The 23,703-nt window shown below is 38.9% G+C and overlaps 2 protein-coding genes across 2 annotated transcripts in view; one reads left to right on the top strand and one right to left on the bottom strand.

Moving 5' to 3' along the window:
- The window catches only part of TG (thyroglobulin), a 142,622-nt gene that overhangs the window by 84,284 nt on the left and 34,635 nt on the right, over nucleotides 1-23,703 (top strand). The gene's annotated exons all lie outside the window — the stretch shown is intronic.
- Nucleotides 1,963-21,933, bottom strand: SLA (Src like adaptor). Its single transcript, XM_065751966.1, has 8 exons — nucleotides 21,793-21,933; nucleotides 16,282-16,387; nucleotides 11,735-11,834; nucleotides 8,160-8,246; nucleotides 6,709-6,812; nucleotides 5,210-5,341; nucleotides 3,238-3,370; nucleotides 1,963-2,334 (listed from the first exon to the last, which is right to left on the bottom strand). Exons 2-8 carry the CDS (start codon nucleotides 16,352-16,354, stop codon nucleotides 2,115-2,117), a joined length of 849 nt encoding a protein of 282 aa, XP_065608038.1. The 5' UTR covers nucleotides 16,355-16,387; nucleotides 21,793-21,933; the 3' UTR covers nucleotides 1,963-2,114.

Here is a 23,703-nt window from a genome sequence, read left to right as displayed (position 1 = left end):
GAACTGGCTGGAGGGCCGTGCCCAGAGGGTAGTGGTTAATGGAGTTAAGTCCAGCTGGCGTCCTGTAACGAGTGGTGTCCCCCAAGGGTCAGTTTTGGGGCCCATCTTGTTTAATATCTTTATTGATGACCTAGACGAGGGAATTGAGTGTACGCTCAGTAAGTTTGCAGATGACACAAAGCTGGGAGGATGTGTCAAACTGCCTGAGGGTAGGGAGGCCCTTCAGAGGGATTTGGATAGGCTGAACAGCTGGGCTGAGCAAAATGGGATGAGGTTCAATAAGACCAAGTGCCGGGTCCTGCACTTTGGCCACAATAACCCCATGCAATGCTATAGGCTTGGGGCAGAATGGCTTGAAGAATGTAGAGAGGAAAAGGACCTGGGGGTGTTGGTTGATGCTCGGCTTAACATGAGCCGGCAGTGTGCCCAGGTGGCCAAGAAGGCCAACAGCATCCTGGCCTGTATTAGAAATAGTGTAGCCAGCAGGAGCAGGGAGGTGATCATCCCCCTGTACTCAGCTCTGGTACGGCTGCACCTCGAGTACTGTGTTCAGTTTTGGGCCCCTCACTACAAGAAGGACATTGAGGCCCTGGAGCGTGTTCAGAGAAGGGCAACAAAACTGGTGAGGGGCCTGGAGCACAAGTCTTATGAGGAGCGGCTGAGGGAGCTGGGATTGTTTAGTCTGGAGAAGAGGAGGCTCAGAGGAGACCTTATTGCACTCTACCACTTCCTGAAGGGGGGTTGTGGTGAGGAGGGGGTAGGCCTCTTCTCCCTGATAAGTAATGACAGGACGAGAGGGAATGGCCACAAGTTGCGCCGGGGAAGATTTAGATTAGACCTCAGGAAGCATTTCTTTTCTGAAAGAGTGGTCAGGCACTGGAATGGCCTGCCTAGGGAGGTGGTTGAGGCACCATCCCTAGCGCTGTTCAAGAAGCTTTTAGATGAGGTGCTAAAGGACTTAATTTAGTAGTTGGGTAGAGATAGTGATAGGAGGATGGTTGGACTAGATGATCTTATAGGTCCTTTCCAACCTTATGAACTTATGAACTTATGAACTTTTTAAACAATTTGACCTAATCTTCAGACAAAAAGTTCAGAAAACTCTTTAACATCCACTGTTTCTGAATTGTTCTATTACTTTAATTATTAAAAAGCTGATATTAATATAAATATTATACATAAATATGACGTGCCTTCAGGAGATGAAGTTCAAGTCCTGTCCTCTCCTCAAAGGTCACTCCTTTGCAAGCCTACCTTTGCAGTTAGGCATTATAGTACAATATTTTTGTTTTCATTAAAAAACAAAAACAAAACAAAAAAAAACCCCAACAAAACCAACAAAAACACTTTGTTCTCTGATGAATATCCACTGGATTAAGAGCAGTTAAGTTGTGCTTCTGGATATGCCTGTGCTTTCATCTCAGGCCTCAGCGAGATCTTCTCAGTGAGTTAAGCCTGTTCTTCATTTTGTGATCCTTCAGGATGCAACAGGCCATTACGTGCAGCTGAATTAAAAGCCACTTGAAAAGTCAATGACATTAGATATTTTTCTCGAAATGGTAGAAATGACAGATGCGTACAGTCAATACAGTGAGGTGTTTCTTGAATGCTAGTTACTTGATATTTTCTTGGAGACTTTCCAACTCAATGATTATGATGAGTATGAGAAAAAAAGGCTTTCTGAGTAGGTAGATTCTGCTAATATGATTTTCAGCCTGTGGAGAGTACCAGACTAAGACTTTAATTTAAGGTCTCGAGCTGTAGTTAGTCTTTTCAGTCACCTTTGTACAATGGTGGGCATCATCCTTACCAAAGAATCCTCTCCCTCACTTGACTCTTGGCTTAGAGTGTCTCAGTTTATGTTGCTAGTGAGCAGTTTCTAATTTCAGGTGCACTGAGCACAATTGCAGTATATGGCATGATATAGTACCCTTACAAAGGTTACACCTATAACAGCTGGTTAACCTTCAGAAGGGGAAATGCAGAAGCACAAAGTCTGATCACCAGCTGGTGTGCTTTATCTCTTAGCTGTTGAAGAACTGCATGACCACAGGATGCTTTGTTATTTTTTTTCTAAGCTCTCATCTTCCATTGTCCCCACTGCTGTCTCAGGGTCAGTCGTCATAATATGTAGGTGGCAAGTGAAGAGTACTCCTATGCTTGCTCCCTGTGTATATAAGAGACTGTGCTTTCTTCTTTCTGGCACTCACAAAAGAAGAGCTGTCATCCCCTGTCAAGGAGAGGTAGGAAGCAATGCTTTCCCTCAGTCCATAGCTGAGACAGGAGTCATCTATTGCTGCCAGTGTACTTTCTGTATCTCCAGTCATCTCCAGCCTTTAAAAGAATGAAGAGTTGTTACCATTTCAGCTACTTAAATTGAGTCTAATATTAACAGTTATTAAGCCAAACAATGTTAATTTTATTTCACAAAGAAATTCCTGTCTTATAAATCACCAAGCATTTCTGTCTCATAGTGATTTTCTAAAACACTACAACAGTAGTACCTTTTTCTTGAGCATTTTAAAGGGAAATAACCTCTCTATACTTTCTCTCTTTTTTATCTGTAGGAAAAAATGGACTTCAATACAGCACATAATTATCTTGTATCTGTAAGCAAATGAAGTTGTGAAGGAAGGGTATTGGAGGAGAGGTTATCCCTCAGAAATAAGAGGCACTTTTGTTTATGAAGGTGGTTGCTTCACCAGCTTCTGAAACCAGCTACTTTCTCTAGGTGCAGTCAAGACATTAAAAATCTTACAGACCTTCAGCTGGATTATGTATTGAACGAGGGGAAACAGGAAAGATTTCAGCTGGGACTATGTGTACATTGCACTTGTGTACACTGCTTTGTGGGTGACTGCCCTGAACAAGGCGTAACCATTTCTGATTACATGGGCTTGCAGGCTACTTGTGTGGGCCTGACTGTGGATAATGGCCTGTCTCTTCTTCTCCCATGGCAGAGAGGGCTCATGAGTCCCAGTGGACCTCTTCATGCTGCTGGCTGGGTAGAAGAAGTGATTTAATGCTATAACTATACTTTTGCAGGTTAAAGTACTAAGATAAGCAGTTAGAGAGCTGGACATCTAGCTGTCATGGGTCCACATGCTGTCAGCAGATTGGGAGATTTATAACTGGCCTCAGGAAAAGCAAATAGCTGCTCCTCCTGTGTTGTAAGTGAAAGTACATGTAAGACTGGAAAAATGATTTATTTATGGCAGCTTGTGTTGCTTGTGGTACCTGTGAATGCTTCTCCAGTTGAAGTTTTTATTCCGCATCACCACAGGAGGAACTTGATTCACTCTGCTGTGGTTGTTAGTGCACTGGGTAAGGCAGGGTGTTGTAAGGACACAGCAGAGACCATCAGCAACTTCTGAATAGGGGAAGGAAGACACATAAAGTTAATCCTTCACTCAACAAGGACGCTATGACACAAGCTTAACTTCTTTTCCTCATATCTTTGCTTTTCAATTTATCAAGGGATATATTTCCCACTGTATGAGTGAGGAAATGAGAAACAGAATAAGTGATTTGCTGAAAACCTAGAAGGAATTTTATGACAGATCAGAGATTTAACCCAAGTTTCCTGAGTCTCTAGTGGGTTCTGCTTTTGCTTTCCATCTTCTCAGCCATGCAAACACAGTAGAATATATATATACGATACAACTACTCAGACTGGATTGTGTTTGCACCTATTCTGCTTGGAATGACTCAAGCTTCACATGTCCACGTTGCATTCAGATAACTTTAACCTCTTTTTCTTTTTCTCCATTGTCTACTCCTTGCTTCCCTACAAACACTGCATATGTTCTCCTGCCATTGATAAGGTCGATGTTTTAGACCTCCAAGCTTTATTTCAGCAAAGCCTATCTGTACTTATCCTGAATTCTTGGGTTGACTCCAGTTGTGCTGTCAGGAATAACCTATTTTAATTCATGGTGAAATTCTGCATCATCTCATGCTGGGGCAAGGAGAAGAGCTAAATTCCGTTATGTTTACTCTTACATCTATAACTCAAGTTGTTATTTTAACTATTTGATTACTTTTTAAAATGTTTGGGTTTTATTGTTTTCTTCTTTCTAAAAAGAGAAAAATGTCAGACAACTAAAATGTATAGAAAAATATTACCCTGTTTAAATTCTTGCTCATCTGTATTGCTGGAATTCAAAGTTTTGGAAGTGAGGTGTGTTTTTTTAATTTTTTTTTTCAGTTTATAAGAATACCCTTTTTCATTTACCCATTAAATATATAAATATTGTGGCTTCATACTTTGTAACTGTTGCTAATGAAAGCCCAGAACCTGTCATTTTCTTATAACTCTTACGCAACTATTTTATTTCAATTCTTCTTTCTCTTTCATTTTAGAACTTCCTTATTTTAATGCACTGTAACTTCAATCACTGAATCATGTTGCTTGTCAGGCTATCTCTCTAACACAGGTTAAATTGCCATAAATGTGGCAAATAGTTGTTAAAGTAGTTAAAGCGTCAGCCACTGGGCTGATTGTGGTATATATGAGAGCAGAATCTAGATTTAAACTAAGAGCTGAGCCCCTCAGATGATTTCTACTTGTTAATTCAACCATACTTTTCTTAAGCAATCAAGTAGGAAAAAGAAGTCGAACAAAAATTCTGAGAATTTTCCACCGCAGACAGTGTCTCCAGGTACAACTTGACTTCAGAATCTTGTCTTTCATGTCCTGATACTATCTGTGTCTATGGTAAATGAATAAATGGCAGAAATACCCATGCTAGTAAACAGAGTGCTGGCCTATGGCCCTGGGCACAGAATCATGAATGGCATCCTTACAGCTTAATTTTTTTTGTACCCCTAAACTTTGGCATTGGCTGTACTTTAAGGCAGCGGGATGACCCTGCCTGTGCCATTTCCTGACTGTAACTGAAACTTGTCTAAGGAGGTGCTAGACACTACTTTGATCAACGTTGTGTTACAGACCACTCTAATGACACAGTCATTAGGGCATACAATAGCTTAAGCCAATATAGGCAACCTCTTCTTGCAGGTTGATTTCTGATGTACTGTCAGAGGTAGCTAAAATGGAACATATAAGCCAATTTCTCCACCAGTATTTCTGTAGTAGCAGCTGCCAAGTCTTGGACATAGGGAAAACCTCTTGCTCTGGACCTCCGATATAGAGTTTTACAGTTGCTAGTGGAAAATAGGTTTATTCTGCTGTTGCTATTGTTTCTACCTGAGTAGTGATTCACAAGGTCTTCAAGGCACTGAAAGGTTTGCCGTGGAGAGATGTAATACCAGTTATTTGGAAGGCGGAAGATCCTGTAATGTTTCACCTCCCTGTGCCGCACGGACAAGGAATATAATCCTGGTGAAACAAGAGTGATAGTTACAACAAGGTAGAGTCCTAATTCTGCATGGATAGTTGAGACCCAAACCAGTGTACCTTCCACGAATGGTACAGCGTTTCAAAATGTCCCAGAAAGTTCTTAAAAAAATGAATGTCCATTCTAATTTTAAGTATAACGCATAGAATAAAGCATCCATAATACGGGGATTGGATTTTGATTGATTCTTAATTTCTGATGTGTTTTTCTTTTACATTTACTGATATAGTGTTTTTTGAAACGATATAAAAGAAACAGGCCCTCACGTAAGTTGTTCGCCTTTCCCTGAACACAAGGACCAGACTCATCTGCTGGGTTCCTGATTTTAATCACCTGGCTTAATTAGCTTCCAGTAATGCAGTAGCTAGTGCCTGTAAATGTAGTCCTGGCAGGAGACTGCAACTGGATTTTTCTGGAGTACTTAGTTGATAAGAACTGGATGTTGATACTAAATTTCTGTGAAATTTTTGTTGTTGTTACATGAAACTAGTTAGTTTGTGGTATGCAAGAGGTCAGAGCTGATGATTTAGTGTTCCTTTCTAACTGAAATTTGGGTGTGTTCCAGTGCTTTATAGAAGATACCACAGTGGACTGTTGGCTTATGTTGAAAATTGATAAATATATTGACATAAATACATAAATATATCAATTTTCAGCATAAACCAACAGAATTTTAAATATGTTGCCATATGGGAATTGTAAAGTTCACACTTGATTTTATTTTTTTTCAATGGGAATCCATCTCCCATTGTCCACTGTGCAAAGAAAAAGTGTGTTGAGAGGTGGGAAATCAATTTATTTGAAAGATGGAGTTGTTTAGAATCAATAGTCCTTGTAATCTGTAGTTTAGAAAAGCAGATGGAATAATGGTAAAGATAATGAAGGCATGATTTTTGGGAACCATATGAAAGAACTACCAGCTTACACAGGAAGCCTAATTATCCATCGTTCTGCTTTGAATGTATTTTATGGCTTCTTCAGCCAATTCACAAGTCTTCTTCAATCCACATCTTCACAAATGAAGGCAAAGCTACACTTCCTCTACTCAAAAATTCTCACTGCCTAACAAGTTTTACGTGTGACCAAAGTGAATAATAATGTTTAAACAACTGTGTCTTGTTTATGCTGATGCCTGTGGAACTTTCCAAGGCCATGGCTATCCTTGTTTTCTGCAGCATTCACAGTGTAGGTGACCGATGAAAACTGGAATGCTGCACTGGGTGCCTTTTTCTTCTCATTACATACCTTTTCAGGTTTTGAGGTTATCCATATGGAACAGGATAGGGAGAGAATTAAGGCTTGTAAAACTGCTCATGCCTGAGATCAAAGGGAAAAAAATGTTTCTCACCTTTCCTAGTTTCACTCTCTCTGATCATGAAGGAGCCAACCTTGGTGTTGGGGAGCTGTAGAAGTTCCTCTGCTTTTTCTCTTCCCAGACCTTCAAATAGCCAGCTGTGAAGCAGGAAAAAACAAATTCTGAAATTTGGAAACCGGTGAAACAGAGCAGCATGTGGTCGTGAAAATGCAGCATTAGCCAGGAAAGTGACTGCAAAAACAACTGTAGTTATTCTCTAAACTATGTCCAGGCATATTTTTCAGTTTTTGGAGAAAATCTTGTTCTCCGTTTTCATGTACTGAGTTTAAATAGCTTTTGTGAGACTGAGAGAAGAGCAAAAAAGTCTTGGACTTGCTAGGGCAAAAAAAAAAACATTTCAAGCTACCTTTATCTGGTTGGTAGGGCCTTATGTGGCATACCTATGGCATATCTGTGTCATCAGAGGTATGTTAGTCCCCTCTTCTTTAAGAATTCTTGTTAACACAGACTGTATTTAATTCTACAGGGAATATACCCCAAATAAAATTATTCACCTTATTCTAGGGAGCAGTCCAGTCCTTTAAGTAAATTGTTTTGGTTTTTTTTTTCCTTTTTTTGAATAAGGAGAAGTGTCATTACTAATTTTCCTGATAACTTGACACACTGCAGTATTTTGCCACAGTTAGTAATGATACAGCTGAGCTTGCTGTACTAGTGTAAGAGTCACTGGTACTTTAAAATAATGTTGTTGTTATGGGTTTGATCCAGTCCTGGGGAAACTTCAAACATGGTAATGGAAAGCTCCTGCCTGTGCCTTGCATTTTGAAAAGCATCTCTGTTTCAAGAGGGTATAGAACATATTACAATTTAAGCACTTGCATAAATCCCAATGAAGTTCACAGTTCGTATGCTTAAGATTAAACAGGTGTTAAAACCGTTTTCTCGAAAAACCTTAAGTGTATGCTTCAGTGTTTTCTTCCTGACTGTTGTCTAGGGCAACAAGAGAGCTCTGAATATTCCTTACCTCTTTCATTGAGAGAGGTTACATTCTTGAATGACTTATTTATCTTTCTATTTGTTTGCAGGTTGTTTGTTTTTATTTTATCATAAGCAACTAGGACTTACTTTTTTTACTTTGTAAAAAGCTCTTTCTCAGCAGGATCTCTTTGCTGAGACCTTAGAATTAAAAATCAGTCAGCACAGCAGAAGTAATTTAACTATCTCATGTGAAATCAGGAGTTTTTTTACCCTTCCAGTTATTTAAAACTATATTTTTCATTTTTGTATATTCTAAACTTAGATATCAATTGATGTCAGATTTCAAGGGAACTGAGACATGGGCAATTGCATCAGGCAACCAATAAATAAAATTTCTACCTAGTTACTCTTGGTATTGTTTTAATTAGGACACTGAATATCTTTAATCAGTGTAGTAAACATACAAAAATTAGTGTTGAGTGGTTATGGGAAATGCATTTACTTACCCATGATAAACCTTTGCTACATATTTCCCTGGAATATAATTTTCTCGTCCTGTCGTAAGGGAATGGACTCTCCACCAACCTCCTTCACTGTGTGAAAGCAAGACAAAAAATATTTTCAGATGTATTTTCAGAGCTTATCCTTTTAGAAATGAATTAAGACATACAGGCTAGGCTAGGCTGTAAGCTTCTGTCTATGTTCTTGAATCTGCATACTCAGAAATGGACCCAAGTTTGTTTCATTTAGAGTAGTTTCTTTAAGATTAATTTTGGACACAGAAATAAGCTGCATTTTTTCCATCTCAATTGCGTAAGTATTAAAATATTTTTTCTGTAGTTAAAAGAAGAAGGGTAAATATGCAGTGGTTAAACCATGCTGTGCTCTGTCTTCCCACAGCTAGACTTCTCTTGGTATCCAAGACACTCAGCTTATGGCTGAGTATGCTGTGTCTAGACAGCTTTGTAGTTCCTCCTGCAGCATCAGGGTAGAGAAGCTCTGTCTGCTTGGAAACAAGTTTTCAGTCTGATAGAATTGCTACGTAATTTGCTCTTTCCCCTTTCTTTCCGTGAGTTGCTGACCAGGCTCCAAAAACAAAGAAAGACCTTATAGGCAAATGTATGTGACCAGGCATACACTTCTTCATTCATGTATCATAGGTTATTGATGAATTGAATATTGGCTTAAGCTTTTGAGTGCGTTTGAAGGGCAGTAACAAAAATTTTCATAGGAGAAATTATGTCAGTGCTGAGTTAGGATGATTTATGCTTTTTTTCTCCACCTTTTCCTTTAAGAATTTAAATCCAAGTAATAGTGTTTGAATGCTCTTTTTGTGGCAGTTCCAAAATAATGCTTCCAAATAATTCCCAGACTCAGTTAGTCTAGGTCAAGACAGCTGAGTTGCAAACACTAAGTTAAACCTCCCGACTTATAGTGACTGGCATGATGGTCCAGAATGTATGTACTGAAAAGAGAAGTCTGCTATTCAGAGTTGGAAATTACAGGGCCCTGCAAGTTTTGTTTGTGACTGTGTTGTGAAATAGTTTAAATATTCAGGATTTTTTTTTGTTTTCCCATGGAACTCCCAGACAGAACCAATTATTGCTAGAATAAAAAAAGTTGGAGACACTCAGCATACCCCACTCTACAAATTGTAATAATGCTAATGCTGTAAAATCCTTGTGATAATTAAAAGTCCAAGAGCAGCATGTCCCTCCTGGGGCAAGAGCAACAGAAATTGTATGCACTGGGGTATATATCTCTGGAAGATAGCTGGTCCTACTAGCCCAAACTAAATCCATTTTGGTACATCTGGTAATGAACAATTCCTTGATGAGTGTGAAGAGTAAAGAACTGCGTCAGTGATTTTGGTCTAATTCTGCCAACCTAGTGCAGTCACCACTATCTGTGAGGAGTTGTGGGTTCCATATATTGTGTTCCTGGTATGATTCACAGAGCTGATTGCCAGTACACTTAGTTGCTTTGGTAGAAGGCTGAAAAGCAGTTATTCTAAGAGCAGTATGTGCTTTCTTCTAATGCTTCTCCATTGTAATTCCTTCTCACTTGCATTTAGACCATGCCTGCTGTATTGCTCTTCTCTTCCACTGTGTTTTGCTTCTTTGAATGACTTGAGAGAATGATTGTACCTAAAGGTTATGTACAGCGCACTATGAAACTGTATGCAAATACTTCCTGTTTACATCATCCCGTTTGGGAAAAACAGGCCCTTCATTAGGACAGAGCATTGCAGAGAGCCTTGCTTTTTGTCTGTGCACAAGCTGATTCAAATCAAAAGAGGGAAGGTCTTATCAAGGCTTACTTTGGCTCTTGTGTACTAGCAGGAGGTATTATTGATGGTTGCACAACTGCTATTGTAAAAGCATAGTCCGTTCAAATGTTTTATGTCCAGCAGATCATATACAACACGTACATGTGTATGATAAGCAGTGCATACAATTTCCATTGTTATGGATATATGTAGTTTTGTGGTGACTAAAGTTTGGTGTGAGGCTTTAAGCTGGGATTTCCAGGCTAGGGTAATCAGAATCACAGAATCAGTTGGGTTGGAAGGGACCTTAAAGATCTAGCTCTGCTGATGGCAAGGTTGCTAATTGCTAAATCAGGTACTTGATCAGGTTGCCCTACCCAAGCCTGACGTTGAACACCCCCAGAGATGGGGTATCCCCAATTTCTTTGGGCAACCTGTTCCAGCACCTCTCCAGCTATGATCTTCCTACCAATTCTTTATCCATCAAATAGTCCACCCATCCAACCCGTATCTCTCCAACTTAGAGATAAAAGATGTGGTTTGGGACCACATCAAAGGTCTTGCAGAAGTTGAGGTAGACAATATCAGTTGCCCTTCCAGTTGCTGTCACTCCATTATGGAATCTTAAATGTCATACTACACCTTAAATATTGTCTAAACTTTAGCAAGGTTTAAACAGTGATTATTGGAGAAGTTTGCCTGATTTATGGAAGCTCTATATCAGCAAAAAATCTATCTTGTGGTATTGTCTGAGCCTTTTGTTGTCCAGGTTCATGAAAAGTCCTATGTTAGCAGAACATGGCAGCATCTGGGTCAGATCTGAAGTCTGTTTATAGCTGTGTATCTTGTTGTGGTCTACAGAAATCTCTGAGAATTCATAAAGCATCTGTGATGCTTCTCTTGAGTACTTCTCCAACCATTTCATGTTCTGGCTTCTCATGTTAGAGAAGTTTGCCATGAATTTGAAGATCCTCAGAGGATTTCTCTGATATGAATGTCTTTTGTTGCCTCCTAAATCCATCTGCTCGTCCAATTGTGAAAATGAAATCTCTCTTTTTTTATTTAAGCTGTGAAAACAGAGGCTGAGTAACTCCTAGGAGGTCATCATGTGTAGACACAAGTTGTGCAGAAAGGAGTAACAGATCTTACTGCCTTCCATTTTTCAAGAAGTGTGCTTATTCTAGTGTGTGATAATATTTGTGCAATATTGAAGAACAGTCTAAACTAGTGTAATTATTGTTCTTGAGCCTGCTTCCTTGTGAGGTTCATAGATTTTTGAGTAGAAATAGTAGGAAAGTCTTTGATGATTTTTTTTCCCATTCAGAAAATGCAGACTGATTTTAAAATCAAAGGGAAAAACAATTATTTTATTTCTATTTCAGTTGCCTTAAATGTAGGATGAATTTCAAAATTCTAACAGTGAAGGAGTTGTTAGATTAAAAAGGGTGAAAGAGACTCTTGAAATTCAAAACCATTTTCCTTTTTAAACTACTTTGGCTTTTCATTTGGCTTTCCCCAAATACGAGTGTGCTTTCTGAAAATTACTTTTTAAAGCAGAATTCTCTTTTAACTCCTTTTTAAAATTGAAGTCTGAATCCAGCTTCAGAATCCATTTCAGAGGATCTAAGAAGAAACCTAAAACCCCAATCTTTAAAATATAGGGAAATTTACACTATGGCTAAGAATCCTTCCTTGTTGATTCTGAACTCAGTTCATTTTGTTGAACTGCATTCACTTGGAGTCATCTACAAAAAACATACCTTTGCATCAATTGTAACAAAACCTGATTTTTAAATAGATGGATCTACTTACTCTGATAGGACACGTAGTTTTTCTCCTACATGAAATATAGGTTGGCTTATGTCTGCTGAGGGATAGTCATAGAGGACAGCAAGAAAATCACTCTCCTGACCTGTTAAAAAGACAGAAAATGTCACTTACCAATATGATGGAGTTCTGAAGCAGAAATGGATTTTTCCTTTTTCTATTTTATTGAAAGTCATAAAGAGCCCATTACTTTGAAGAAGAATGTAAAGATACTCAAAGTGAAATAAAAGGCCACTTAGTCAATAATAACTAGCTAATTTTAGGCCACTTCTAGTAATTATCATATTTAAGGCACATATTCAGTTTGAAACTTTCAATATCAGTATTTAAAATATTATGAAGTAACCTAATTTGGATGAATGCCCCTGTCTCTTAGTGCCTCCTGCTACAACTCTGAGCCTTTAAGGAGATGAAGGTGTGTCTTGAATTGTTCCAGCATTTAGCACCACTTGTACTTTTTGAAACCATGCAGTTAGTTCAGGTAAAGGGCAATGTGAGTGTAGCTATAATTGTCCATTTTCCATCACCTTCATAAATCAGTTTAATGAACAGCCAGGGGCCCTTCTCCTCCATATGTGAAATCTGTCCTAGAGGTGGCACACGATGCTCCTTATTTTCTATTAATGAAGAGAGGCAAAATGGATGTTTATAATTAAATCACCATGTAGCTGCAAGTCAGTAGCTGAGGTCAGTAAAGAGATAAGGCTTTTACATCAGTCAGGATGACTCTGGGTCTTGCAGCATTGTAAGAACCTGTGTTGAGTCTTTGGATTCCTGACGGATGGAGCCTTGCACTTGGGGCAAAACTGTCTACCAAGCGCTGAAAAGCTCCTCATCCAGTAGGAGCACCCAGCAAATGCTGACAGGTGGGAGATTCAGAAATAAATGATGGTGGCGTGGTTTTTTTTAGCACAGTGGTGGTGGGCTGATGGTTGGACTAGGTGATTTTAGTGGTCTTTTCAAGAGCAGTTTTAACACTTCTAGTTGTCCTTACAGCAGTAAGAGTAAAAATATTACATAGTTTTCCTAATTAATAAGTGTCATTGAATTGAAGAGAACTAGTCTAGCACCTCTGTATGGCCCAATTGCCATGATCAGTCTACTATATCCTATATAATTCATTGAGCTATACTGAGGAAATTCTGTGGTAAAAACATGACTTTGATCACTTTCCTGTTATGCACTAAAAACTAAGAAATGTCTTCTCTGTCTATGAAACTGCATTTAGCGATGCATTTTTAAACAAATCATTTCCAAGTAGTTTTTTTCATGCTGAAAGATTGGAAATGAAGTCCTTTTCTGCTCTCATTCCTGTTGTATGTGGTGGGTTGCATTTTGTTATGCACTGCAGATAACATGATTTTTTCTCTGCTCTAGAAAGATCTGCATTACTTTGGTTACCCTTTAATCTTTATATCTGTTTTAGTTTTGTTTTTGCTTGTGAATTTGTAGGCCTGATAAGGAAGGAATTAATCATAGTGTAGGCTGCTGCATCTATGCAACACTTAAAATGTGTGTACTTATATTATGCAAATCATTTTAAGTTTCCCATTTCACTAACAAACCTTCATTTTAATGGGTGTTTAAATCAAACCTCACTGTATTTTTGGTCATTTGAAATACCCTGCTGCGCTTTTTTTTTTGCTTCGTAAAACCCATATGACCTCTTTTCAAAGACAAAACCACTGAAACAGGGCTAAAAAGATTACCGTGTTCCTTCACACTCAAATTTCAGTGATCTGAGCTTCTTTCTAACACAGCCTCTCCTCCACAGTTTAAGTGTGTAGGTGACAGGTGAAATGGAACAACTCAAAAGCCAGAGTGGAAAGATTAAGAGCTGAATCATTTCCATCCAATAATGTGGTGTGGGTTTTTCTTGCTGTTATTGTGTGCTGTTGTTTTGTTGTTGTTGTTTTTTTTTTTTAGGAAAGAAAGATGAGCATGAAATTCAAGCTAGTTTTAGATACCTGCATTTCTGAATGTCTTCCAAGGTGTGAGACTGAATCCTGCATGCCCCGAATTACTCATTCAGAGGCTAGCTGTGAATGGGCTACTAAACAGTTCAAGAGAGCAGGGAGGGCACAGGCAGTGCATCCAAATCCTACTTCCTGCACAGTTCCAGCTTTAATCTCTGACATAACTACTGTGGTTTATGGCATAACAAATCCCAGAGGGGTTAAAGCAGAGCAGTGATGTGGTTGGGTGGCTCGCTGTGCTGCTGCCACAAGGTGTGGCTGCAGAGCAACACTGGCATGTACCCAAAGCAGATCTAAACCAGCCAGCTCAGGAAGTGAGAGTTATGCAGGTGCAGTAATAGTACATGGCTCAGAAAGGATTAACCCGATTCAAGGTCTGCAGGGAGGATAAAGGAGAAGATGAGTTCACAACCTCTGAGTATGCCTTACTGCTAAGTTTTGTCAGGGATGCCCACATGGAGTACTTTGAGATGCAGTGCGGTCATACTTGGAGTTACGCATTTTTCCTTATTTCAGGACTAAGGCTGATATATTGGAGGTGAGATATGCACAAATCCATGCCCTGAGTGCAGCTCTCAGGCTGCACAAGAGACTTACATTTGTTATTATGGATCAGTTCTGAAGCTGCAATTCGTAGAATCATAGAACTGTTCGAGTCGGAAGGAGCCCTTAAGGGTCATGTAGTCCAACTCCCCTGCAATGAACAGGGACACCTACAGCTAGAGCAGGTTGCCCAGAGCAACCCTTTCTCACCTTTTTTGTTTGTCTTCTTTTCTTTCTTCTCCCTTCTATTTCAGTCCTTCATTTTATTCCACCCCACTAAAACAAGCCTACTCTTCCCAATAACTACTTGGACACTTGTGAGACTGTGGGTCAGATCCTCCACCTTTCCTAAAGTAAAAGTGTACCTTCTTGGCCTGAGGGAAAACTTCAGATTGACAATATGATTTAGAGTTTGATCTGCTCAGGAAACTAAATAGATACATACTCATTGGATTACCACAATATATGCTTTTAGTACTGTGTTCCATTTTAAAAATGTTATTTCCATTAGATTTGAATGACAGTGCTGATGTTTGCATGCCTGACTTTAACTAGCAACTTTTAAGCCATTATAAAAGTTACTGGCCTGATTCAGACTGAGAGAGATCAAAAGAACAATGCAGGCATTTAAAACTGCCATTGGGTGCTTAAATAAGCTCTGCATGTGCTAGATGTGTAGGAGTGGACAAGGGGATTGAGTCCTGAGTTCCTATATGAGTAATTTCCAGTTTACATCACTATGCGTCTACATCTGCTGAGTTATTTTTAGGGATATGTTCTATTTGTCATTGAAAGGAATGCACTTGGCTTTGGTTGTGCTAAATCACAATTTTGCTAGGTCCAGGAACTATGGAAACTTCAGTTCACAGCCATGGGAGTAACTCTTCATACCCCTAAGGTCCTGCTCCAAATGTGTGCACATCTGTTTTGATAGTTTGGTATTTATGATGGCGGCTGTTGGGAAAATCAGCATAGGCACTCTTCACAAATAAATAAATGGGTGGCTCATATTATGTGCTCCTAATTCACCACTGAGTGTTTGGTCTATGCTTTATCAGGACCTAGGGCTGTACAGCTGTTTGTGTTGGCCATTTCTTGGCCATGCTCAAAACAGACTGTATTTCCTTTGAACGCGCATGAAACCATCCTGATTCTCCATCCTCACAAAGCCAAGCAGCACAAGTGGGCGATCCTTCTTGGAGAGCCCTAATATTTCGATTAGCACTCTCCTCCCACCCCTTAAGAACACCACCACCACTTTTTTTCTCTTCTGCACCTCTGGGGAGCAATTTACCGCAGCACTTGTCTGGCACACTGCAGCATGAGAGCTAAGGCTGTGCATACTCTCTACCCACTCACTTGAAGTTTGGGAGTGGGAGGTCAGTGAAGATCTCTTGCTTTCTGTCTCAGGCACATGACCTTTATCAGCCTATGGAGGGGTTTGCAATTTCATTTTTAATTCTTTGCATGCTTGGAGCAGGTGCAATAGATTCCCCCATTGCAAGTTCAACCTCTGAAATGTCTGTTTTTGTATACCCTTAGTCGATGAACTTAGTGACATGGAAGGATGTCCACGTGCTACAATGGTGCAACAGTAAATTTCGGATTCAGTTTTAATGTAATATCATTATGATTTTTAACCTTTAAAAAGATCAAAATTAATGGTCAGTTGATAAATTGTGTGAAACGTCACACACGAGTTTGTCAAAATATAGTATTTCTCATTTCCAATGCATGTCAGTTCTTTCTGAATTGGAAGGAACATCTTTCAAGAGGCACCAGCATATGATGGTATTAATGTACTATATATTTTTTAATTAAAGTAATTCTTGGAACTTTGGGTTAGGACATACCTAAAAATAAACACTATTTACAGATGCCCTCCTCCTCCCACAGGAAAACCTCTCACTTGCCCAATTTTTCTGTCAGAGAGATGAAGGAAGATGCATGGGTCAGTGTATCATATATTTTGAACATCTTTTTGCTCTTGAAAGAAATTAAATGAGTCCTTACCCGTCTGGCTTGCCCCGTTTGTTTCTTCTCCTCCTTCTGTGGAGGCTCTCGATGTTCTCATAGTGTTTCCCATTGTGCTCTCTAATTCCGTCAAAGCTCTTCAGAACTAAATGAAAGGAAACATTGCATTTAAACTGCAGAACAACACCTGCTGTGCCAACATGTGAGAAATAACCCAGTTTTGGTGTCTCCGATGATATACAGCTTTACTTTTGAGAATGTGTGTCAAATTCATGTGAGAGTTTTACATACTTGCTAAACTCTCACCACTCTGGTGCTTTTATCAGGGGAATAGCAGAAAACCACAGCTAGGGAAGTTGCTCAGAAGAACACAGTGTAGTAAAAGTTTCCATTACCCGTACCTCAGCACAATAGGAAGTCACAGCAAAGCCATGCCCGTACAGTCATTTATATATAAAATGCTCTTTGCACCACTTGGAGTTCTTAAGATACAAAGAAGTTATTAGATTGACGTATCTGTTTTCAGCTCTCTGTACTGCGTTGCCTTATTGCCGAACATGAAGAATGTTGCTCAGTGGTTTTCTTCTGATGCAGCTGTGATCTCAGCAAATGCGGGCAATGCTTTTTCCTCTTTATTCTTTTTTTTTTTTTCCCTTTTATTTCTTCTCTTTTTTTCTTTAGAATTAACACGTTGCCCCAGATCATTTGATCTTACGAGCACTCCTCCTGCAGTTGCGCAAATTCTTCACAATTTTATCCTTTGGGCTAATGTTCGAGAAACACTTTGTCAGAAGGTAGTGGAACTAAAATAATGACACAGAGAATCTGTTTTTGTCTGCCCATTCTGACTGTCCATGACAGTGAGCAGTTAGACATACGCTTTGGATTGGAAAGTTTCATTTGCTATTGTAGATTTACAGAGGCAGAGGAGAATAAGCTGTATTTTTTCAAAATTGCATGTTAAATCAAAATAACTGAGCTAATAACCAATGATTTGCTGAAATACTTTTGTACTTCTCCCCATGAAAAATGTGATCCTGCAGCACTCTGTGCATTTCTACTAAAGTAATGTGCAATCGATATCTTTCAGTCTTTATTATAGATATTTTGAAACTGATTACTGCCTTTGGGATGCTTTTCTTTACTTATGACAGGCAAGTGCCTGACAGTAATAGCTGGAGTGGTGTCTAGCTTGAGAAGCAGCACTGCTGAAGTCAGTGATACATTATTATTAACTGTCTTCTGGAATTCGAGTATATTGCTTAATACAATGCATATTTGACATCTTAGAAAAAATTATACACCCTAGAGAATAAAGTACTATTCAAAAGAAAAATATTTTGCCTGTAATCAAATGGAAGCGGATCAGTGGTAAAACAGAATGGTAGTGTGCAGTCTGACTCCACCTCATCTGATTTTCAAACTTCTTAGCTCTGTTCCCAGAGGCTTTTGGTAGTTGCCTCTGTTTCACTGACCAAGTGGCACACTGTCTTTGCTCTCTGCATTTAGAATCTAGCTTGTGACACATCTGCAGGATGCAGCTGCACCAGTGTCTTTCTGACAACTGATTTAAATCTGCTTTCACAAGAAATTCTTCCATCGCCTGATATAAGGAGTGTATGGGCTGAACAGTAATAATAAAAAATAACCTTAAATTTAAGTATACTATACTGATACTTATATTTGAACCCAAAATTGCTTTTGATAGAATACTCTAAATTATTCTCCGTTAAAATACATCTGAGTTTCTAGAACTAAACCCAGAATTCATTTGAACAGGCACTCTCAACTTGCAAGAGTATAATTTTCTGAACTATCTTTGAATATTTTTTCTTCTAGGTTCATGTTTAATCTCTTCAGTATTTTTTCTCATTATATACCATCAAGAATAACAGGTATAGGCAAAGTAACAGTGCAGCCAGTGCTTTAGTATGAATATTACAGACTTTCCTGATACATCTTCAAATCAGCCAGTAAAATTTCCTGGACACAGTAATAGAGAGCTCTACAGGACTGAAAAGTTCAGCAAGAAAAGGGGGATAAATTCCCAGTCAAAATCTTCACTGTCCTGTGGTAATTATATTTTTCTAGTACTTAAAAATGCAGTTCATTAGCTAAGCTGATGCTAAACTGCAGTTGACAGAAGCTTGTGCAATTCTGAATAGGTGCCAAGCGCAGCAACATGTTTTTGCCCATTTAGAATTTTAATTAGATGAGAATAGTATTTGAATTTTGTGCCACAAAGAAAAACACAAAAATAATACAGCCCTACGTCTGTGTGCTCCTTTGTTATGGATCTCTTGGTATTTGAGGACCAGAAAAGCAAGTCATGCTACCAGTGAACAGAAATGTGGCACACTGCTTTCAAGACCTTTCCTTCATGCTCTTAAGATACACCGAGAGAGTGGACACCATTTTCAAAGGTGCCTGAATCACTTGGGGAAGTAATATGGAGCATTTGTACATTATGGAAAAACTTCTGAAAGCTTTACCCCGCACTACACAAAATTTCTAAAAGCAGGACACATTTCAAACCATAGAGTCATGAAAAACCGAGGTTGGAAAAGACCTCCAAGATGATCCAGTCCAACCATCCTCCTACCACTAATATTTTCCTATCTAAACATTTCTTGAACACCTCCAGGGGCAGTGACTCAACCACCTCCCTGGGCAGCCCAACTCAGCATCTGATCAGCATCTGAAATTGTTCCTAATATCCAAACTAAACTTCCCCTGGTGCAACTTAAGGCCATTCCCTCTCATCCTATTGCTAGTTATGTGGGAGAAGAGGCATTTCAAGCAAGGCACCTCCATTTTCCTTGATGGTATTTAGGGGCCAAAACTCTAAGCATTGTTTTTAAAATACCCAATATGGTCTTGAAGGTCTCTTGTTATACAGCTGGGAATTGAACTGCTTGCTGTCTAGTCTAAATGGATTGAATATGGATAACACCATGTGCCTATATAGTATCAGTATCTATCTAGTAGACTGAACTTAAAACTAGCTTGGATCACTTCTGCCATACAAGTTGCCACTTTATATGACCTTATTTCTATCAACCGGATGGAGGAGAATGCAGCTTAGGGCTGTTCATTTAGAAGAATTTGACTTATGGAAAATAAAAGTGTTACAAAGTACTTTCAGTAACAGTGAAGCGCGGTGGCATTTTGGACTTTGATGTCACTAGTACAACAGTTTGCTCTGCTTCATTACATTTTCCATGCTACGTTTCTCTGTCACTAAATTACTACTAGTGGCAACATAAAATCTTGAAGGTGGCTGAGACATCAAAATGTTCTCTAAACTCAAGTCAAAAGTGTTCAATAAAAGGTTTGGCTTCTGCCATTGATTTGCTAATCCAAAGTGAACGAATGGAAAATGACATCAGACCTGGTATTCCCACCAAGGACACTTGTCATTGTGTGTTTGGGCAGAGTGATGGTGTCTGCTGTTGCATTAAAGGTGGTGGAGTGGATGCCCCAAGCTATGGCTCAACTCTGAGGCATTATACAATAGGATAGAAAAGGAAGAAATGGGAAGTTGTGCAGGGAGAATGTTGTTTCTACCTGCATAGTGGCAGTGGCACATCACTGTTTTTAGGGTATCAGTGTATTAATTTGAGTCCTACGTATTTCTAAAGCAACACTTCACAGAACTCTTAAGTACATGGTAGGTCTGAGCAATTTAGTAAAATGTGCTTGTACTGAGTATTGACAGCTTAGCCTAAATTCATTGTATCACTTTATGATAAATTGTATGACGGTTTTCTCTAATTTTGAGATGCTCTGCAAAAATAGACTTAACAGGAAACTGTAGAGCATCTCGTGGCTGAGCTTATTTTTTATCATTTAAGTAAACAGTGGAACAATGATAGTTTTATTCTTTTGAAATAGAGAATTTGTTCCAGGGCTCGCAGGGTTTGGCATACAGGTAGAGGTTACATCCCTCAGTCATACAAGCAGATAATTGTGCCAGACCCTAACAAAATTGTCCATGAACAGCTGTTTGGGAAGAACCAAGGTGAGGTGATAGGTTCCAAGCTTACCTTATTGTAGCAACCCCAAACCCTGCACAGAGAGGCAGATGTTGCAATGCAAATTAAGCTCAGCTCTACCTGCAGGTGTAAGGTTGGCTCTGCCCACTCTCTGGCCAGCTCCTTAGGCTTGTGTAAAACCTTATTTTAACCATTAATACTACATTTCCTGTCTCCCTGGCTTTGGCCCTTTCCATCTGTGCACGTGTTGCTTAATGAAAGACAGTTGCTGTAGCCACAGCAGTTTGCAAACCCATGACTATTGCAGCTTACTGGGCTTTACTTCTTTATTTTTCTAACCAAATGGAATGTGCAGAAACATCATCAGTCCCAGTACTATTTTATGTCCTATTTGTTAAGGGAAGGGCTCTTGGCAAATACAAAACCATTCGAGGCTGGAATCTTACTGACCTAAATCATGTTTCCCAAAACCCTGCTGTACAGTTTGCACCTTCCGTTCCTCTAAGCAGCACATGTAGTAATAATTTCCTCTCACGTTATCTGTTCTGTGAGAAAATGTGGCTCTGTAGCACTTATATAGCACAGCATGGAGGAAATTCCATTGCTTTGTAAGGATTTTTTCAAAGTTAAATTTAAAATGATCAAAGATTAGTAAACCAAAAGAAACAGAAATAAGAGAAGTAAAATACAAAGTATAAGAAGTGCGCAAGAAAGGCTGTTTTACAGGTAATACTGCAGACTAGTAAAATGAGGAAATTTATCATATTTGATATGTTATACTTTATTTTAGTTTTGTTCCCTGATTTCGACATCCATATCTTCAAGGTCTTAGAACACAATTCTCAATAATGTTCACATGTGAAACCTGGATTTTATTTAGCTTGAAAATAAAAATAACAGCAAGCTGTTGGGTTTTTGTTTGTTTGCAGAGGAAAAAAAAAAGAGCTTTGATTCAACAAATGCTATTTTCTAAGCGAATTTCCCTTAATTTGTCATTAATCAAAATTAGCATCCTCTTAAGTTTTAGATACTTCTGTATTTGTCATAAGAAAGAGCAAGGTCATATAATGATCAAGATAATTCACATGCAATAATCTAAGTACTCTGAAACGACACAGTGATACCACATCATGCAAACTTTCAACCCTTTGAAGAAAAAGGCCACTGATCTGTCCATGACATTTCTTATATTTTGTATTTCAGTGAGCTATATTTTGCTTCATCATGAAGTCCTATGCATCTCAATGCTAGCTTTTAGTAGAAATAGAATCATAAAAATATAAAATCATTGAAGTTGGAAAAGACCTCTAAGACCATCTAGTCCAACCACCCACCTACCAAATGCTTCTTATCCTTCTCATGTTTAGTACCAGTCCTTATGAAAAGGATTAAAGCAGGCTTTTCTACTTCTACCTTAGGTGGTACTTGAAATCCATGGTCTGAATGCTGTAATTACTAAAGAAATAATGTTCCTCTCTATATAGAAAAGAAAAAAACAACAGGAAGACGTGGTCCTTTCTGCAGATAATCTAAAATGCATCAGATTAATTTTTACCTTTAAATTCTAGGCATGATACTCCAGGTCGCAGTATTTCTCATACAAGCTGTAGTCGCAACACTGCTCTCATGCTGCCAGCAAGGGTTAGCTGATCAAGCCAAGGAGCAGCCTGGTGAATGAGTGTGTTGTGAAGTTCACACTGTCATGTAGATCAGCATTTGCCAAACAGGCCACATACTTCCTCTCTGAGAAACAAGGAAGGCACAAAGTGTTTGCAACAGATGAGGTTTCTGTTGCAAGTCACTGCTCAAGAAAGTTTATCTATGGGTTGAGAGAAGTAGGGAGGTTTTCAACATACTGCATCAGAGCTAGTTTGAGGACATGTAAAATAAAATAGCAAAATAACCTTTTTAAAATTATTTGCACAGAAAAAGGTTTTTTTTCTTGTTCTTTTCCAAAATTTATTTGTTCAATAAAGTTCAGTCCCAATTTTTTTTTAATATATAATTTTCCTAGTTTTTTTTTTAGACAAACAGGAAGAGGCACTAAAGTTTGTCTCTCACGCTTACTAAGCCTGAATGGGAATCCATGGTTTGCTTTATTCTTTACTCTGCACCCTGGAACGCCTCTGTCTGCAAATACTTGAAGCTCAGCGTTGGACATGGACTAGAAGCCTGTCTGTGAAGCATAGTTTCACATCAGTGTAGTATAAACCCAAGCAGGAACAACAGGACCTCTCTCATCTCAGTGTCTTAGATGGGGGAACCAGGATACTCACCTTTGCGTGGACCTATCAAAAGCTATTCAAGCACATAGTACTGCAGGAGTGAATGAAAAAGTCAGTGATGTATTAAGGTTTACTTTTATGGTCTAGATATGTTCTGAAAACCTCATAGAAGTTATTTTGTGTGGTAAATGAAAACAAACACAAACCCAAGAAACCCAGCACACACACCTAAGAAGAGTCCTAGCTTCACACAAGAAGCTCTGAGTAGATGCGCATTGGAATATGCATTGATGATGAAAACTAAAAGTGGACAAGTGTGGGAACTGGTGTATTGGAATGAGGAGACAGTGATTAAACTCTCAAGTCTGTGCCAAAATTTAGAGGTTTGGAAAGAACTCGAAAAGAGAATGTCCTTTCTTTTTGATGGTCTGTGTTAGCAGTCCTCCCCTTGGACAGGAAATTATTAGGGAACTTGATAAGGAAATCAATCATAGATTTCATAGAATCATGAAAGTTAGAAAAGACCACTGAGATCATAGGAAGATGGCATGCACTTTCTCTAATAACATTCTCAAGATGGATATATAATGTCTTAGAATTACCAATAGAGCAGAGGTTGGGCAATGTCAGTGCTGGAGATGGGAAAAGGCTGGACAGATCTCTGCCTAGTACTTCTCACCCACTTGTGCCTTAGGCTGGCTCTGGTGGTCTGCATACTTTTACAAAAGATGAACTTACATCTCAAGATGCATTGACAAGTGGTGTTGGCCTCAGAAGAAAAGAGTGGAAATTGGATTTGCTTGATGGAATGTGCTCCACTGGAAACACTGGAAATCGCATCCATGGTTTGTTTCATGCTTGTATAAGAACAGATGAATTTATAGTGAAAGGAGGTAAAAAAAAATCTCAATTTCCACATTACTTTCTGTTTCTGGTAGCTTTTATCCTTGTGTGATCATGAGAGCTACTTTACCTTTTTAGTGTGTTCAGTTACCTTATTTTAAATTATAATTGATAAATTAATATTTATATCGGAATGGAATAAATTTTTGAGTTTAGTGGGGCTTTACATACTAGCTTAGAAGTATTTATATCCTGTTACTCACGTTGCTAGCCTGAAGCAGGCACTCAGTGGGTCACATGGGAGAAGAGAGTGTTGCCCTTGAAGAGTTGCTTCTATAGGGATGAGGGATTTGGCAAGGACCATCTCTAAACAAGAAAATCTTCATAAAGATACTTTT

Source organism: Cyrtonyx montezumae, unplaced genomic scaffold (assembly GCF_038088225.1).
Source record: "Cyrtonyx montezumae isolate F1298 unplaced genomic scaffold, pur_monq_1.0 scaffold_8, whole genome shotgun sequence".
Lineage (NCBI taxonomy): Eukaryota > Metazoa > Chordata > Aves > Galliformes > Odontophoridae > Cyrtonyx > Cyrtonyx montezumae.
The sequence above is the reverse complement of the archived record's forward strand: the minus strand, read 5'-3'. Positions and strand labels throughout refer to the sequence as shown.

Coding starts and splice junctions, on each gene's coding strand:
- SLA (XM_065751966.1), bottom strand. CDS start 16,354: ATGGGAAACACTATGAGAACATCGAGAGCCTCCACAGAAGGAGGAGAA. Junction 11,835..16,281: donor AAACGGGGCAAGCCAGACGG/GTAAGGACTCAT, acceptor TCTTTTTAACAG/GTCAGGAGAGTGATTTTCTT. Junction 3,371..5,209: donor CCTTGTGAATCACTACTCAG/GTAGAAACAATA, acceptor TCCCCTATTCAG/AAGTTGCTGATGGTCTCTGC.